This window comes from Vanrija albida (genome assembly GCF_041260175.1).
Source record: "Vanrija albida strain AlHP1 chromosome Unknown contig_1, whole genome shotgun sequence".
Taxonomy (NCBI): Eukaryota; Fungi; Basidiomycota; class Tremellomycetes; order Trichosporonales; family Trichosporonaceae; genus Vanrija; species Vanrija albida.
This window is the reverse complement of record NW_027191420.1, coordinates 1121947-1139502: the sequence shown is the minus strand read 5'-3', so window position 1 is coordinate 1139502 and position 17556 is coordinate 1121947. Positions and strand designations below refer to the sequence as shown.

General features: G+C 60.5%; 5 protein-coding genes across 5 annotated transcripts; 4 read left to right on the top strand and 1 right to left on the bottom strand.

Moving 5' to 3' along the window:
* Window positions 1–39: 39 nt before the first annotated feature.
* Window positions 40–346, top strand: Q8F55_000484 (uncharacterized protein; the record flags this gene model as incomplete). The annotated part of the gene is made up of 2 exons (XM_069349137.1): window positions 40–238; window positions 312–346. The coding sequence occupies 2 exons, from the start codon at window positions 40–42 to the stop codon at window positions 344–346; spliced, it is 234 nt and encodes a 77-aa protein (XP_069212681.1).
* Window positions 347–9619: 9273 nt separating this feature from the next.
* cmk1 (Calcium/calmodulin-dependent protein kinase type I) lies at window positions 9620–11482 on the bottom strand (the record flags this gene model as incomplete). Its single annotated transcript, XM_069349136.1, has 14 exons — window positions 9620–9703; window positions 9754–9893; window positions 9954–10170; window positions 10219–10395; window positions 10451–10575; window positions 10644–10717; window positions 10755–10825; window positions 10868–10963; window positions 11017–11031; window positions 11086–11133; window positions 11182–11212; window positions 11269–11277; window positions 11334–11359; window positions 11450–11482. 14 exons carry the CDS (start codon window positions 11480–11482, stop codon window positions 9620–9622), a joined length of 1146 nt encoding a protein of 381 aa, XP_069212680.1.
* Window positions 11483–12309: 827 nt separating this feature from the next.
* APN2_2 (Class II abasic (AP) endonuclease) lies at window positions 12310–13711 on the top strand (the record flags this gene model as incomplete). The annotated part of the gene is made up of 7 exons (XM_069349135.1): window positions 12310–12333; window positions 12385–12416; window positions 12463–12536; window positions 12574–12907; window positions 12947–13285; window positions 13328–13561; window positions 13693–13711. The coding sequence occupies 7 exons, from the start codon at window positions 12310–12312 to the stop codon at window positions 13709–13711; spliced, it is 1056 nt and encodes a 351-aa protein (XP_069212679.1).
* Window positions 13712–14147: 436 nt separating this feature from the next.
* On the top strand, window positions 14148–14667 carry APN2_1 (Class II abasic (AP) endonuclease; the record flags this gene model as incomplete). Its single annotated transcript, XM_069349134.1, has 4 exons — window positions 14148–14340; window positions 14380–14431; window positions 14478–14555; window positions 14607–14667. 4 exons carry the CDS (start codon window positions 14148–14150, stop codon window positions 14665–14667), a joined length of 384 nt encoding a protein of 127 aa, XP_069212678.1.
* Window positions 14668–15380: 713 nt separating this feature from the next.
* Q8F55_000480 (uncharacterized protein) lies at window positions 15381–17465 on the top strand (the record flags this gene model as incomplete). Its single annotated transcript, XM_069349133.1, has 7 exons — window positions 15381–15734; window positions 15824–15892; window positions 15940–15996; window positions 16033–16701; window positions 16740–17095; window positions 17138–17403; window positions 17452–17465. The coding sequence occupies 7 exons, from the start codon at window positions 15381–15383 to the stop codon at window positions 17463–17465; spliced, it is 1785 nt and encodes a 594-aa protein (XP_069212677.1).
* Window positions 17466–17556: the final 91 nt, after the last annotated feature.

The following is a 17556-nucleotide window of genomic DNA, read 5'->3' as shown; positions in this document are numbered from 1 at the left end:
TCTGGCTCGTCTGTCCATTCTCCACAAACGACGACGGCAATGACGACGTGCGTGAGAGGGGATTATGTAGGGGTATCGTTTAAATCGCCGACGCCGCCAGCGCCGCGCCTGCTCACTCGCGTTGTCAACGTGTCTGTCGTCACTCGCAACGCGTTCCTTCTCACCCACAACCCATCAACAAACGTCCTCGGCATCGAGCATCGCATCGACCGACAGGCATCAGACGCGTGCAGTAAAGGTACGTGTGGCGATGGCCTGCGGTGGCAGCGGCTTGCGATTTTGACGCGCGCGCCTCGTGCTGACGCGCCCAGTCAACCTCGACCCCCACCTCCTTCCCCCGCCATGATCTCAGACGGCACCCTCACGGACATCTCCAACGGCCTCGGCGTCGCCGCCATGGTTCTCATCGTCGCGTACCACTTTGTCGCGGTCAACAGCAAGCGCATGGCCGAGTAGGCGGGCAGCGCGAGGTTGGGCATGGAGAGTCGGCAGCACTCGCTCTCCCCACCCCTCCCCCTCCCCCTCCCCAAACGCCGGCTACCTACAACAACAACAACACAATAGACCCGCACAGCAAAACTAGACGGCGGACAGCACCCCGTTTTATTCGTCCCATGGGAGAGGAGACTGCCACGCCAGATACGCCGGCCAAACCTCCACTCTCAACGGCATGTACCTAACAAACCACTAGAACTGTCGCTCGGCTCGGCGTCGGCACCGACGCGAAGGCCAGGTACCGTCGCCGAGGCCAGCAAACAGATGTACTTTTGCCCATGATTCCGCAAGCCGAAGCCGGTGTGGTTGCCGCAGCAGGGCGCGTGGCAGGGCCGCTCCCAACCTCAACTCACGGCGCCTCGCTGCTGCCCACTGCGGCGTCTACTCGCCGAGCCCTGTCGGGCGGGCCTCGGCTCGCTGGGCCTATGCGGCGCGTGCTTCCTAGAATACCCCGCGCACCTGATCCAATGTCAACTAACCAAAGCCCCGGGTCGTGTCCTGGAGGGAGGTATGACGTTCGATTCTTGTTTGACGAGTGCATGTCGTTGAAGGGATCGGATGCCACACGACAAGCAAATGGTGGGCAGGGGTGTGGTATCCAAGGGGCCTAAATAAAACGGCAAGTGAGACATCGAGGCCTGAGGCGTTGAGAGGGAGGAGGCAGGCAGTGGAGCCCACCCGTGTCGTACATAGGTGGGCCGTCTCCAACGCAAACCCCTCGCTCTCGTACTGGACCAAGCTCGCCCCAGGGTGCTTCCGAAGGCAACCTCTCGACAAGTGGTCGTAATAGTCCCTTAAGCTCCTTCCATGCCTCGTCTCGTTGTCGCCATGCAGCCCCATGTCGTCGCCCATGCGCCACCCCGACCGCGTGCGTCCGCTACCCAGTAACTCGGAGATGCGACCTACAGAAGCATAACAGTTGCCAAAGACTGTTCCTGGCCAAAGGGGTTTCGTCAAACTCAAACCTAACACGGCACCCACGTTAACAATGCTAATGCTGCAGACACGAGACGAGCATGCAGAGGATCTCGTCGCCGTCGTCGTCGAGTTTCAGCTGGTGGGCTAGATAAGTCGACAAAAGGGTCCAAACTGGTCGCCTCATGCATGCGTGAGAGCATCAACCACCGACAGACTCGACCATTCCCGGCCTATGACTCCACAAAAGGGCCAACACAGAAGCAGCACCACGTCTTGAAAAGGATGCATTTGAGGGTGGATCGACTTGCGACGCCTGGGAAGCAAGGAGGCACGTCACACGTCACACTGCAAGACACCGCATGCCACGGCGAGTGAGTCAGTGACGGGCAGGCAAACGACGCGATCAAGGGTACAGCGTACAACAGGCAGACTTGAAGGAAAAGAGCAGTCGTGGTACCCTCGCTCTCTCGCTCGCTCGCTGGCCAGCCTTTCACTGACCGGAGAATAGGGTCGGACGACGGACACAGCATAAGGAGTTCCCACTACCGTTCCGCTGTCTTGCCTCGGGGATCGACACGGGGGGGCGTTGTGTAGCCGCGCTCCGCTCCACAGGGAGCGCGGATACGGACAGGGCGCGCCGGGGCAAGTCAGCCTGAGCGCGTGGTGGGTGTGTTGCCGGCTCTCGGACCATTCTCGACCCCCTCGCCCCCCGGGAGTCGTTTCCCCCCGGCATTCCGTGCAGCAGAGATCATGGGGCAGAAGAAAGGTCGCAGCCGGTCCGAGGTTGGGATGGGAATGAAGGAACGCGTGAGGGACGGCGGGCCGCACGATCAAACGGCCTTTGACCCCCTCGTGAGCGTTTGCCAGCGTTCCTGTCCTGTCTGTCTGCCTGCCTCGTCAGTGTTCCTGTCCTGCACATCATTGTAAACGATTCCGTCGGGAGGCTGGCATTGTTTACAGGAAACAACTGAAGCGAGGTGGAGCAGCATGACTGTCGACCACGACGCCGCCGTCACTCTGATCCGGGTCGGCATCATAAATGCCCTTGGCACTTGTGACGGGTGGCTGCTTCTGCTTGCTCGGCTGCAGTTGGCTTGGAGGGGTCTCTGGAGCACGACGATCCTTCAGAACATCCTTGGGCCTCCCGTGTCTCGCAATTCAGAGGCAGGCAGGTACACAACTCTCCGGCCCTCCGCGGGCAAACGCCTAGCCCGAGGAACGGGACGAGGACAAGGACAATTCACCGTGTCTCGAGGGGGCTTTTTGGTGTGTGTCCTTGAACGCCCCATTGTGGCTGCCTGCCTTTCCTGCCGTCTTCATGTGGGCACCGACTCCCACGCTGAGGCCTGCAGCCGAGGCGGCAGCAGCGAGCGGTGGCATCGCATCGACGGCAGCGGCGGGGGCGGCGGCGCCCGCCAGCTAGTTGTCACTCTTTGAATGAAACAGCAAGGCTCACAGCCTCCGGATCGTGGCATTAACTAGCGCCGGCGCCAGGTGATCATTGCGCGGCGCCATGCAACATGTATTTTGGGGGGTTTCAGCCATCGAGGTGACAGCCGTGCCAATGACCCCAAAGAGACAAGACGACAATGAACAATAACGCCCATCTTGATGTGGGGGGTTTGATGCGCGCGCGCGAGCGAGCGAGAGGTCAAACAGGTGCCTGCCTCAACGGCGGAACAAGGATGGGATCTTGGGCCGCCCTTTGTTGCAATACATCCGCGATTGGCTGCCACGGACCATGCTCTCTGTATGCACGGGTGCTGCAGCTGACTAAAGGGAGGCGAGGTACAGCGGGCTCGGCACACGGGCAGAGGGTGCGGAGGGAGAAGGATGGAGAACGGCGGCTGCAGCCGGTCTTGTCCTGCTGGGTGGCCGCTGGCCGGTCAGCTGGTGTGGATGCTTGGCTACCTGCCTGCCTGGCTGCCGCTTGGCCGACCTGCAGATGGCATGCCAGAGAGACGCGGCAAGGCAGGTGGGTTGCGTTGGTTTGTGCCTGATTTGTGTCGGCCGTTCCCGTCCTCGACACCCGTCGACCTTTTCAGGGCATTTCTGGCGTCGAGCAGACCAAGATACCGCGGTTTCCCGACCAACTGCCTGCGAGCCGCGACAAGGAGGCACGTACAGACCCAACGGTTTGAACGGAACCCAACTTTTTTGGTCACAGGAGATACTCCTGTTCCTCGACGTCCTGGGCGGCATGGTCCTGGTGGCGTTTCTTCAGGGGCTCAACCATGCCCCTGCAGCCATCCGTGGCTTGCCGCCGAGAGCCCGGCGGCGGGGAGCTGAAGGGGGAGGGGAGAGGGGGAACAGAGGAACCAGAGGCGAAGGCGGGGTAGGGGCGCCGCTACAGGAAGGAGGAGGACGACGACGACGACGATGGAGGAGAGCGAGCACGAGCTGCATGACACCTACCGTCGTGCGCCTCCCTCCCCGTGTCCGTTCTTGGACCTGTTCATTGTCGCGCTCTCCTGGTTCCAAGCCGCCGCCTCCGCTTAAGCCGCGGCGTAGCAGATCAGCAGCAGCGCGAGGCACAAGCACAAGCCCAGCAGCACGCACCCACAACCCACCACACCCCACAAGCCTCTTTGACGCCTTTCGGGCATCCGGCCTGGCCGTTCAATGTACGGTCAACTGACCCTGGCTCTTGTTGTTGTATCCTCTCGTCCCCCATCTCGTCCGCGCCTCGGTCCGCCCTGACAAAGGCTTAGCCCAGGCCGCACTCCCACACACCTAGACTAGGCTCGACTGCTGCTGCTCCTGCTGCGGCTGCGGCTCCCCCTCTGGCTGGCTGGCTGCGTCAGGAATCCCCCGCGACCCGACTGACATCTTCCCTCGATCACCCAGATCCGTGGGTCAGTGAGACGAGACGAGCACACGACGAGCACACGCGCGTGGTTTGTCCTCTGTCCGAACCGTGCACCTGGGCAGGGGGGCTTGCAACACCAGGCATGCAGGCAGGCAGGCAGGCAGGCCAAGCAGGCGGCACGGGTTTCGCGAGCGTGCGCGCGCGCGCGCTCTCACCGGTGAGTGTCTGCTTGGACGCCCTCGCTCCGCGGAGAGAGAGAGGAGATGGCCTGACGGGCTCTGGTCCTCGGTCGCAGTGCTCGTGTAACGCGTACTCTGGTTCTACTGGTACAACATTAAACAGGGCCGGGGCGGAATAGGGTCCCACAGCGCTTTGTACCAAGTGGGGCCTTGCTCTGACGAGGAGCAGGAGCAGCTGGGGCAGCAGGAGCAGCAGCGCACAGCGCCAGCTCATGTCGCCGCCGCCGCCGCGTGCCGCATCATCACACAATTGTACACGACGCGCGCCCGTCAGAGGAGCCGCCAAGGGGAGGATATCCACAGCGCATCAAAGTGGGCTCCCTCCTCGCCTGCCTGCCTGCCTGCCTGCGGCGCGGCGCGGCACGGCTTGTCGTAAAAACCTAGCTTTGGGTCAATCAGAGTTGCTTGCATGTATAACGGATTGCCGAGTGCTGCCGTCCACCTGGCCCGTCCATCTGTTCAAACAAACATTACCACTCCCTTGCAGACGTCCCTCCTTTACCGACGATACAAGGCGGCTACGGCCCGTTAACGCATCGCGGTCGCCATCTGTACGTTACTTTGTTCTCTTGTCGACTGCCGGCCTGCCTCCCCCTACGCTCCTCCCCTCTCTCCCCCCTCCCCTCCCCTCGCCTCCCCTCCGCTCCCCCTCGCCTCGTGCCGCCGCCGCCGTCGTCGTCATTATCGTTCCTTGCTGGCTGGGTTAGCCTAAACGGTTAACGATCCGCCCCGCGCCGAACGACCGACCGACGGGTACCGGCTTGCTAGAGCCATATTGCGACAATCGACGACGCACCCATCTCGTCCCGTCCTCCTTTCCTTTGGCCTCTTTGGATCATCAACCACTCCGTCTGTCAACAGCAACAACCTGATCCAACAAACGGCCCAGCCAGCCCCCAGCAAGCCAGCAGCCGCCAACGGCAAACCGCAGAGACAGAGTGCAAAAGGCAGAGAGGGGCAAAGCAAGACAGACGCACGACAAAGCATTGCCCCTTGCCGTTTGCCGATTCCAGCGCTCGGCGATACGGCAAACACGAGACGCGAGGAGCATAATAGCAAAGACAACCACCATCCATCGACATCATCGCGCTCCTCACCACCACCACCACCACCGCCGCCGTCCTCACCCCACCACACATTGTCGTCTACAACAACAGACACCGACACAGCTGCCGCCCAGAGCATACAAAGGCAGGGGCGCAGTGATCTGCATTGCATACAGCAGTCGACAGCCCATAGCGCACCAACACACTGAAGATCACACCTACCCCCCACCAAATCCCAGTGCCGTTTGGCGGCGGCGGCCACCGCAGCGTGTGTTCGCGCAAGCAACGCTGCTTGTGCTAACGAGTAAGTCGGACTTGGGACCTCTACGCATGAATCTTCCCCTCTTGCCATGGCGCTGTGCATGCGTGCGGCGCCCTGCTCGCCATGTCGTAGCAAACTACACGATGCCTGGTTGAAACGCCGGTGCCCAAGGCTGGCGGTCGACTCCCCCTCCACTCCCCATACCACCAAACCCCCCGATTTCATTGTCCCATTGTTATACGCTGACGCTTCCCTCTTTCTCATTGCTTCGACTTTTCTAGCTCATGCATCGCCCAACATACCCCCACGGCAACCCGTCGTTTGACGGTCCAGGCGCCCGAAATATTGTGGGTGAACCAGGCCCCTCAACAATACTCGCCGCCGCCGAATACCCATCCCATCAGCAAGCGTCCCCGCTTCAACAACACCGCGCCGGCCACAGTATCCAGCATTTTCCGCAACAAAGCCATGCCCAAGGCCACTTTCGGGAACAGGTGTCTCCTACCACCCCAGCACACTTCTCGGCACAATATTCATCGCCAGCGGTCAGAGTGGAGGCCGTTGCCCAAGGGCCTTCGGCAGCGCCCCTTTCAACCGGCGGCGCCACAGCGCCAGCGCAACCACCACCGGTCATTAAGAGGGTTGGTGGCAAGGCCAATGTGTCCAGTGCATGCGGGCCATGTAAACGGGCGCATCTTGCATGCGATGTAGCCCGGCCGTGCAAGCGCTGCGTCAACATGGGCAAGCCAGAGCTGTGCGCCGACGTTCCAGTAAGTTCGCAAAAAGGATGTTTTTGTTGGGCTGACACTGTGTGCAGCACAAGAAGCGAGGAAGGCCAAAAGTGATCAGGACGCCAGCTGGCGAGCCGTACACGAGTACTCGCCCTCCAAGGCGACCTCCAACAGACACTGGGTCATCCAGCAAGTGGAGACCCCCGTCGACGTACGAACCGGCATATGTCACGTCGGCGCCGAGCTCGTCGTCCCATGGCCCCGGGACACTTGGCACAAGATTGCCCTCACCCCCGCGCACGGCCTCTCTCGGGCCTGTGGTCGGGATGAGCCCAATGGACTCGGCGGCGTCCATGAGCCCCTTTCATCCTGGGGCTCAATTATCCATGCCGTCGAACATGGGATCGGCACAGGAAAATCTCTTCACTCTCTTCTGCAGCACCGAGCTCAAAATTATACGAGCGACATCCCTTGCACACTCTCTAACCGGTCATCATCTACACGAATTCGCAAACGTCAACCTGTTGGACTGGTTGCACCCGTCTGACAGGCACCTAATAGAGATGGAACGGAGCCGTCTCGTGACCGTCCCATACCTTCCAACACAGCTTCAATCGAGTCGAGAAACGCACGCCGCGATCATGACACTTGGAGAACGCGAACTGCAGTCCCCTGCAGACGGAATGCGCGACACATATCCTCAGCAGAATGTCCGTTTTCTTCGCTCGGATGGTAGTTTTGGTCTCTTCAACCTTCGACTTCATCTCGGCGGCGGCTTGGGCGGATCGCTTTGGCACCCCGACAGTCTGGGAAAAATCTACATTGTCGTCTCGTGTCTTCTGATCGGGGATCGCGACGTGCCACCCGATATCAGTGCGCGTCGACCACAGGCCGTGCCCCTCACTCCGGTAACCCCAATGGCACCACCCCAGCCCCATCAGTTGCCTGGTTTTTCTTCCATTGCGGCTGCAGCAGATGCCCCTCCTCGCCCCGAAACTGCACCGACAATGTCAACCGCGCAATCGCCATATACCTACGGTCGCACCGGTGTCTCGACTCCGGTAGCGGCCCCACCGCCACAGCAATCATATAATATGTACGCCAGGCCGCCTTCACAGCCACAATACCCGCCAGTTCAGCCTCCTGGTCGAACCTCGCCCTCGACGAGCCAGACTGGCTACCCGCTTCCTCTTCCTCGAACCCCGGTGTACAGCGATCCTAGTGGAGGGTACGCTCCCCCACCGCCCTCTGGGTATTACCAACAGGCGCCGCCACAAGCTGCGCCTTACGACCCAAACATTCGACGAGACCCGGGAGCCGCTGACGAGTGGATGCGCCGCGGCGGAGCTGGAGGCTCCGTGCCGCTCCCCCCTCCAACGGGGACCGACTACTCGCGGCGAACCTGGGAGCTATGAGTGCCAAGGATCCCTGGTCCCTGTGTTCCATGGTTTCTCGAATCCGGGCTTTGTCGTTCTTTCGTCCGGGCCAGCGATCGCATCTGCTGTCCGGTGTTTGCTGTTTATTCAGCGCTGCTTGCTTATTGGGAACTGATTATGTGGCTCCCATCCCCCCTAATACGCGCGCGGAGGTTTGCGTCAGATCCATCCGTCGACGTCGACGCCGCTGCCATTTGTTCGCCCTATGCTCGCCCAAGGAGATTTAACATCCAGATACCTTGCACCCTTATGGTCCATTCCCCTTTTCTCCGATGTAAGACATTGCAGGGTTGGGAGGAGGGAACAGCATGGGCAGTGGGGGCGCTCAGCAGTGGCTGGCTTTATGCACGAGATGGTGGGATGTTGGGAGTGGGGCTGCGCTCTGTGGGATTCGGGTCTAGGGCAGGCCCGAGGCCCGCTGTCTGGCTGAGCGCTCTCGGGAATCGAGTCATACGGGGCTGCGTGACGAGAGTGCGAGTGTGAGTGCCGAGTGCCTCGGAGATGCGGCACGGGGCGGCGGTCGCCCGATGGTGGCGAGCGGTATCGGCGCCGGCATCGGGGGCGGGGGCGGGGGCGCCGGCGATCCTCTGCCGCTGCCGCCACCACCCGCCTACATCCGGTGCGTTTTTCCGTCCCGGAGGCGACCTCGTGGCGTGGCTGCGCCGACGAGAAGCGTCTAGACGACGGCGGCCGCATCATTCCAAGGTGCCACTGGCGGTGCATTGCTTGTGCACGGCGGATGGACGCGGCGCGCGCGCCAGCCGCTAGTGGCACCTGGCCTTTCCGCGCTCGGGCGGGCGGGCGTGCCTTTCCGTTACAGGGCGCCAACCCACGTCACTAGGCCCGCGGGCTGACGGCACGCCGGTCGGCCGGCGCGCGGTCGGTGGTCGGTGGGCGGGGGTGGGGGGGGGGGGGTCGGGAGGGGGGGAGCGCGACTACTTCGACTACACTGCACTGCACCAGCTGTTTCGCGCGTGGCCGACTCGTGCTCTCCATCATCACCATCACCTGCATCACCACGGCCATCATCGACGCACTCGTCGTCATCCTGCACCTCACCTCACTCTCGATCGCCTCACCCTCCCCCTGTAGCTCTCCCCCCACCCAATCCGCGTTATGCATTCGATCATGCGACCACTCTGATCACTCCCACTCCGCCTCAAGGCACACATACCCACCCCCTGACCATCACTCACCCGCCCGCTCGCTGCTCACTGGCCGCTCGCTCCTTCGCTCCGCTGGCTGACGACGCCGCCGCCACATTCATCACCCCACTCTTCCTCTCCGCAGCTTAGCTGCGCCTGCACACAGCGCTCACCCCGCTCAGCCGCCCCCCGCTCACCCCTCACGCGCCCACCCTCGCCCCACCCCGCCCCGCCCCGCCCACATTCCCCCGTCGATCCAACCTTCTCTTCTAGCTCACGCGTGACCACATGTCCGACACCTTAAAACGCCTACAACCACACTATCCAACTCTGATCATCGGCCTCGTCTCAGCCTCAGGAAGAAAGCAAACAACTCGACACTCCGTGCCAATCAAAACCCAGTGCATCCGCCCAACACCACCTCCATCACCACCCTTGCTGACCTCGTCGGCAGCGGCGTGCGTCAGGGAATCGTAAGGGAGGACACGGATGATGAATGGCCGTCGTCTGTGTATGGGGAGCCGCGCGGCTATTGAGTTTAGCTCGCTGGGGCAGGCGCAGCAAGTGGAGGAGTGTCGGCAACGGCGGGGGCAGCCAACACACCCGTCTCGTTGACATCGTCCTGCATTCCTTGTCAGTGCTGATCTAGCCGCTCCAGTCATCCAAACTCACCGCCTCGGCCTCCTTCTTGAACGCAGCAACCTCCTGCTGGAGCTTCTCCTTCTCGGCCGCGCTCGGTCCAAGGCCGCCATGAGACTGGCTGCTGTCCTGCAGTCGGTGAACCGCCATCATACCCAACACTGCGCGACGGACTAGGCAAAGTTAGCAGACGCCACGCCACATTGACCGAGTCGACCAGGTCCCAAACTCACACGTCTTCTTGGCGTCGAACGCCTTCTTGACAGTTGGCAGGAGGTTGACAGCCTGGCCGCTCTCGCTCGTGGGGTCGGCCACAAACGGAGGAGCGTCAGCCCTCAGCCACTTGTGCTGGAGGAGCTGCGCAGCCGTAGGACGGTTCGTGGGGTCGATGGTGAGACAGGCGCGAACAAAGTCTCTCGCAGTCTCCGAGACGCCGGCCCAGTACTCAGGCTACCAGACGTCAGCCCAAACCCTATGCTTACGCCAACCAAAACTCACAGGAGCAAACTTGTAGTCGCCGTTGCAGATGGCCTGCATCTCCTCGTATTGTGAATCACGGTCGAAAGGAGTGTAGCCACACAGAAGGAAGTAGGTGATGACACCAATGGCCCAGATGTCGACAGGCTTGCCGTGGCCAGCCTTCCTGAAGATCTCGGGCGCCATGTAACCAGGAGTCTTGTCGAGGGTCAGGACACGATCGCGGCGCGCCAACTTTCACAGCCCGACTCACACCACAAGTCGTCGTGAGGATGGAGAAGTGCTCCTCGTCCAGCACCTTGGACAGTCCAAAGTCTGCCAGCATCAGGTCGGCATCCTCGGCCTTGGACTTGAAGAGGATGTTCTCGGGTTTCAAGTCTGGTGTCCATGTCAGCGCGACTCGATGTGCGCCCAACTCGACGTCTATGCGCCTCGGCCACACTCACCACGGTGGACAATACCCTGGTCGTGGAGGTACTTGACCGCCGACACAATGGTGCGCACAAGGTTGGCAGCATCCCTGCGATGAGTCAGTACCGCTCACACCAATGTCTCACTTCTCGTAGTAGCTTCCACGCGCGCAGATGCGGTCGAAGAGCTCGCCACCCGTGCACAAGTCGAACACGAGCTAGATAAGTCAGCCTCTGCGGTAGACTTGCGAGACACCCACGTAAAGGTTGTGGGACGTCTCAAAGAAGTCGTGCAGCTGCACAATGTTCTTGTGCCCCGCCGAGACCTTCTTGAGGATGTTGATCTCATTACGGACCTATGGGTCATAATCAGCCGTGCGCAAGTCGGGTCCCCCTAAAGGAAGCTCACCATGTGCTCGCGCCCCTACGCCGCCATGTCAGTCCCGCGTTTCGATCGACACCCGCGCTTCCAACTCACAGTAAGGAACTTCTTGTTGAGAACCTTGCACGCATAGTACTTGCCAGTCTGTTGCACGGTCAGTCTGGAAACCCGTGCGATGTCCGCTTCACGTACCGAGATGTGAACGCATTCCTTGACAACAGCGCTGGATACGTGTCAGTTGGGTCGTCCCGAGCTGATCAGAGGGCGTGGCAGACATACTAAGTGCCGCTAGAGACAATGTCAGCTATGGCATCACGGGCTTTGGTCGCGCCAAGCAAGCTCACCTTCCCAGCGTCCTGCCAGTCTTGTACTAGAAGTATGTGTCAGACGCGTGTCGATATGGACAACGGGGTACGTTATGCATGCCAGACGCATTGCGAACGTGACCTTGCTTTCTCACCTGGCAGGGGACAGTGGTAGCTGCCTTTGACATGTTTACTGGTTGAGGGGGGAAGAGGATGTGAGGTGCTCTTGCCAGCTAGTGAGATTGAAGCGTTACGACAGCGTTTAACAATCGCTGCCAGGGACCTCTGTTTGCGACTTGATAGCCTGATTTGCTGTTAGAGGCGGGCGGTGTGGAGTGTAATGTAGGGGTGCCAGTGAGAAGCAAGCACTTGATGTTTGTTGTGAGAAGAGGAGTGAAGAGTTGACAAGGAAAGGATGATTACCTAGACGTGTAGCAAAGGGCGGAGCGGGGTGGTGGGTACCGGGTGCTGGCTGCCTGGTGGTGGGCTGCCTGGTGACGATGGACTGACTCTGTGAGTGCTGTGCGGTGGGTGGGTCAAGTGGGGGGGAGGAAGGGGGTGGGTGGGCGGTCGGACAGCTCAGGGCCTAGCCCGCGCCGCACCATAGCAGCCTGCAGCAGTTGTCAGAGATGCCGGGCGCGGGGAACGGGGAACGGCGGCTCCTAAAGAGGGGGGAGCAGACACGGTTCCGAATCCCAGCACCACCCGCCGGCACGCCGAGCCCAGCCCAGCCAAGAAGGGGGCTTCTGGCGTGCAACGAGGGGGGCGGCGGCCATTGTGGGGAGCGGCGAGGGCGGCAAGGGAAATGGAACCGCAGCGTAAGTGGCGCAAGTCACATCTCGGCCAGGCACGTGGTCTGGTCCGTCTGGGCACAGATACCACCGTGAGAAAGCTGAATGGGTTCGGCTCACGCCGAATCGGATTGTTGTTGATCCACCCCACTCACCGTCAACCATTTGGTCCTTCCTCCTCTTCACTTTATCGCGGTGGCCAAACCCCGTCTCGCTCGGCCACCATGAGGATACTGACATGGAATGTCGTGAGTTTGGCAGCGACTTAACTCCCCGATGCGCCCTCACTGACGCGTCAGAATGTCCTCAGGACCGTGCTAGACTACCACCCGTTCGTACCTTCCCTCGCGTCGTGTGCCCAAGTTGACTTTGCAAAGGTGGTCGAGTATGGAGAACAAGACGGTTGAGGGACTCTTGGAGGGGTTGAAAGCCGATATCAGCTGCTTTCAAGGTAGGAGGCGTCAATCAAGAACCGGCTGACAGGACAGAACACAAGACGCGCCGGCCCCAGTTCACCAAAGCTCAGGCATGCCCTGGCGCGTACGATTGCTTCTGTACGTGGCCAAGGGACAAGTCGGGATATTCAGGTGTCTGCACATACGTCGACTCGCGCGTATGTGTGCCTCTCAAGGCTGAGGAAGGAATCACCGGGCTGCTTCTCGACGACCCTGCCAGCACGATGAAGCCCCCATGGACGCCAGAGGAGCGGATCGGATACTACCCAGACATGGACGACATCGACTTTGAAGATGAGCTGGATGGGACACCCTTCGATCCCCGGCGCTTGGATACCGAGGGTCGCTCCGTTGTCATCGACTGCGGGTTCGTTGGAGGGCGTTGGACCAAGGCTGACTGCTCTAGCATGTTCATTCTGTTTAATCTCTACTGCCCCAACGAGACCAACGAAGCCCGCAGACCATACAAGCTGAACTTTTACAAAGTCCTGGACGAGCGCGTGAGGATGATGATGGCCGCGGGTCGCGAGGTCATCATTGCCGGTGACATGAACATCATGCGAGCCCCCCTCGACTCCGGAGAAGGCGGCATAAAGACTACGGCAGCACAACACTACGAGCACCCGGCGCGCGTATGGCTTGAGAACTGGTGTGCTCCCAAAGGCCCCATGGTCGACGTTGTTCGCGAGTCGTTTCCTGATAGGGAAGGCATGTTCACGTGCTGGAACATGAAGATCGATGCGAGGTAAGTGAAGTAACTTCCTTAGCCACTGACACCTCTCCGAAGGCCGGCAAACTACGGTTCGCGCATCGACTACGTTCTTTGCACCCCAGGACTGCGGCCGTGGATCAAGGGAGGAGATATCGACGCAAGTGTTCACGGTTCTGACCACTGTCCCGTGTACATCGACCTTCACGACTCGATCGAGCTCGATGGCCAAACCATCTATCTTCGGGACTTGCTCAACCCCAAGGATCGGCCCCCGTCAACTGCCCCTGTCTACCCCTCAGATATCCCCAGGTCAGCTCCGGAACCACCCCGTTTCGCAACAAAGTTTCTGGACGAGTTTTCTGCCAAGCAACGTACCCTCAAGAGTTTGTGGGGTGGGGCCAAATCGAGATCCATTCAGCCATCAGCTTCGCCATCTCCAGCACCCACACCGACGGCTGAGGATCCCCCAGAAAGTCAGCAACCCCAGTCCGCTGTCGGCGGCAATGAAGAGAAGCCCACTTCATCGCCTCTGGCCGTCGCGCGAGGCGCCTTCGCCCAACTCGATGGTCCTTCGCTCTCAAAACTCGACACACCTCCACCCAAGCCGTCACCGGGGCAGAAAGTCGCGCGTGAGACTATCGACGTCACCTCGGATGAACCGCCTCGGAAGAGGCAATCGTTGGGTCCTTCAAAGTCTGCTTTTGTGGACACTAAGAGTAAAACAGCGGCCAAGCCAAAAGGCCAGCAGACTCTTGCGGCTTTCTTTTCCTCGCCTGCAGCGACCTCATCATCGAAACCTTCCAAATCAAAGCAACCAAATGCTACACCAAAGCAAGGTAGTAGCTCCCAGACCGGACGCTCTCCACCGACCAAGGACAGTACATCACAAGCCACTATGAACAAGACCGCCGAGGCACCCGGCACTGAGGACGACGAGCTTATAGCCCAGGCTATTGCTCAAGCAGACGAAGAGCGCGAGCGCGAGCGCAAGGCCAAGCAGGACGCGGCCGCGCCCGTGTGGTCCAACTTGTTCGCCAAGAAGCTCCCTCCGCTGTGTACCGTTCACCAGAAACCCTGTAAAGATTTCAGTATGTTTGACTGCCTCGTACCGTCCTAACCATCACCAGTTGTAAAGATAACTGGACCTAACAAGGGCAAGCGCTTCTGGCTATGTTCACTGTGAGTGTTCCGATCGATCGTGGGTACCAGTGGCTGACGTCGCCAGTCCAGTTGGCCCTGGATATGACATGGGCCGGTCCAAGCGAGCTCGCGAGGACGTGGATCCCAGGTACAAGTGTGACTTGTGGGTATCATGCCGTGTTTCAATGCCCATGTACTGACCCGTGTCCTTCAGCTTCCTCTGGGATTCGGCCAACAGCCAAAAGGAGACACCGAACGGCCCAAAGAAGGTCTGAGAGAGTTCGAGTGCCACACACTGTCTGTATCAGTAGGAGCAAGACGCCCGACACGGCTTGAGCCGTGGCGTTTCATGTATGCATGTAGGTCATGTGAGGTGTTGGGGACGTTGTATGTGCGTGTCGATACTAGTGCGCATCTTGGTGTCGCGTCGTCGTCGTTTGTTGTTTGACGTGTCGACCACGCTGTACGCTGTCTTTCTGCAGCTCTGCAGCTCTGCAGGCAGTTGCCACACGTGCAGGTGCGGTGGGCGGTTGTGAGGGGTGACGTCAGTGTTGTGGGTCACGTCAATGGCCGGGTTTATTGCCCGTTGTGGTAGTTTTTGCGTGGAATTGCGGCGCTCCAGTGACGAAGCCGACGAGGAGACAGACACTGCAATGTCCTGAAGAGCGAGCTCGCGAGAGAGCTAAGCAGCATCCAAGGCGAGGCGAGCTCGGAGCAGTCGTCCACTATCAGTCTGTCCACCGACAAGACTCTCATCACGTCTTGTACTACACTTGAGGTTCAAACAGTCGACCTCTACCTGTCAACAAGCACAACGACGACACACACACATACACCGTCTTCTCTATCCTGGTGCCCCCCACGTTGGTACGCACGCACGCGCCAATAAGAACCACACAACCCTACTCCTATCCTCTTCTCTTGTCCCACCCACATCTCTCGATCCACACCGCTTCACCCCCCATCGCTACCACAGCACACGTGTACAATGTCCAAGGCTGGAAACTACCTGCGCTCCGGGCAGTCGTACATCAACAAGCTCGCGGGCGAGAAGCCCCACTCGTCCATCACCGACTGGGTCGAGGTGCTCTCGTCGGACAGGTATGACGAGCTGAGCCTCGACGGCATCCCCGAGCTCGTCGACAGCGTCAACCTGCAGGGCTCGCAGGGCACGACCGAGGCCTCACGCGCGATCCGCAAGAAGCTCAAGTACGGCAACGTCCACCGCCAGCTGCGCGCGCTCGTCATCCTCCGTTCGCTCACCGAGAATGCGGGCAAAAACTTCCAGCTCAACTGGGCCGACCAGCGCCTGCTCGACCGCCTCCGCGAGATGGCGACCGACGTGAGTGCTGCTGGCGTGGCCCCCTTGCCTAGCTGGGAATGTTACGCATTCCTGGACGCGGCACGGTTCGCTCGCTAACACCAGCACAGGGTCTCCTCGACCCCAAGGTCAAGAAGCGCCTGATCCTCGTGTTCCACGCGTGGTCGATCCAGTATGCCGTGAGTTGATCGACCACAGGACGATCAACGCCCGCTGACTGGTCCAGGACGAGCCCAGGATGAGGACTGTCGCTGGCCTCTTCGGCCAGTACAGTGGCCGCAGGGTAAGCCGTGGTACTGATAACGTCGCTGACTCTCAGCCCGCTCCTGGTGTCGGCCATGCCAGCCGCAGCTCTGTTAGCTCTATCAGCACTGCCAGCACCCCAGACGCCGTGGCGGTGACGCCGGGTCGCGGTGGCTTCTCGGACACCGACAATCTCTACAATCACAGCTGGAACCCCTCGCCCAGCGCGCAGGGCGCTGAAACCTACGCCGACCTGTCATCAGCCAGGGCTGATGCCGAAGAGCGCAAGCGCCAGCGTGAGAATCGCATTGCTATGGAGCATCGCGAGGCCGAGCTGGAGCGTCGTGAGCGCGACCTCAAGCGCAAGCAGGAGATGGCTGCGATCGAGTCTCGTCGCAGGCGCGAGGCGGAGGAGGAAGCCGAACGCCGCCGTCAGGCCAAGCTCGAGAGAAAGAACCAGCCCAAGCGTCCAAAGTTCAACTTTGAGAAGGAGAAGCCCCAGATCATGGTCGCCGTTGCCAACGCCATCCAGGCCGCCACCAACCTCGTCAACGCGTGCAGACTCGTCAACCGCGAGACTGAGAACATTACCGAGAACCCGAGGGTGCAGGACTGCCTCGACAAGGCCAAGGCCGCACGCCGCGCCGTTATCAAGTATATCCACTTGGTTACGCAGGAGGAGTTTGTCGGCACGCTGCTCGATGCCAACGCGAGAATTGTCGAGTCTATTCAGCTGTACGACAAGGTAAGCTGATGACGTTCTGCGTATTCTAACCCCCGCAGCTCTCCAAGCCCGCTGCTCTCGACTCGGACTCGGAGCACGAGCTGAGCCCAGCGGAGAAGGCTGAGGCTGAGCAGGTGGAGAAGATTCGTCAGCGTCTTGCGGCGCAGAAGCTCGAGTCGCAGAGAACTGGCGAGCTCGAGCAGCTGCAGGAGCAGCAGAAGGTGGAATCGAAGCGGGCCGTCGCGCGGCAAGAGCGTCGCCAGGCGTCTGGCACTTCATCGCGGCAGGGAGGCTCGTCGTCGGCGTATGCCGACCTCCAGGACCTCCAGTTTGGCTCGATTTCAAGCTCGCGTAACGGTGCTGGCCTCCCGCCGCCTATGCGCCCCGACTCGGATGCCGGGTCGCTTGCCGGAGGGTGAGTTGGACTCTCTGTGTTCATCCCAGCTAACACGACCAGCTCGCTGTCCGACTTCTCCGACTATGACAGCTCGGAAGACGAGTGGCGTGCTACCCACTCGCGCCAGCAGTCGAGGCAGTACGACTACCGCCACAACTATGGCCAGTCGTCCAAGAACCCCGACCCGCAGGAGGGCAACACGTACCAGTCTCTCGAGGACGAGTTTGGCTCCAAGGGCCTGCTTGACGCCAATGACCCCTTCGGCGATCCGTTTGCCGACGATGAGGAGGTGACCACGCCCCACCAGGAGAAGCCACGCCAGGAGTGTAAGTGGCGTGGGGGGTACCGCCTCGTGCTCTTGCTGACGTTTACAGGGGCTGCAATCTAATCGCGTGCCTCGCCTGCACGCCTAGAGTCTGGAGTAATCAAACGCGACGAGTTGTGATTAATGGAAACCCGGTAGGGCCTTGGCTGTTGAT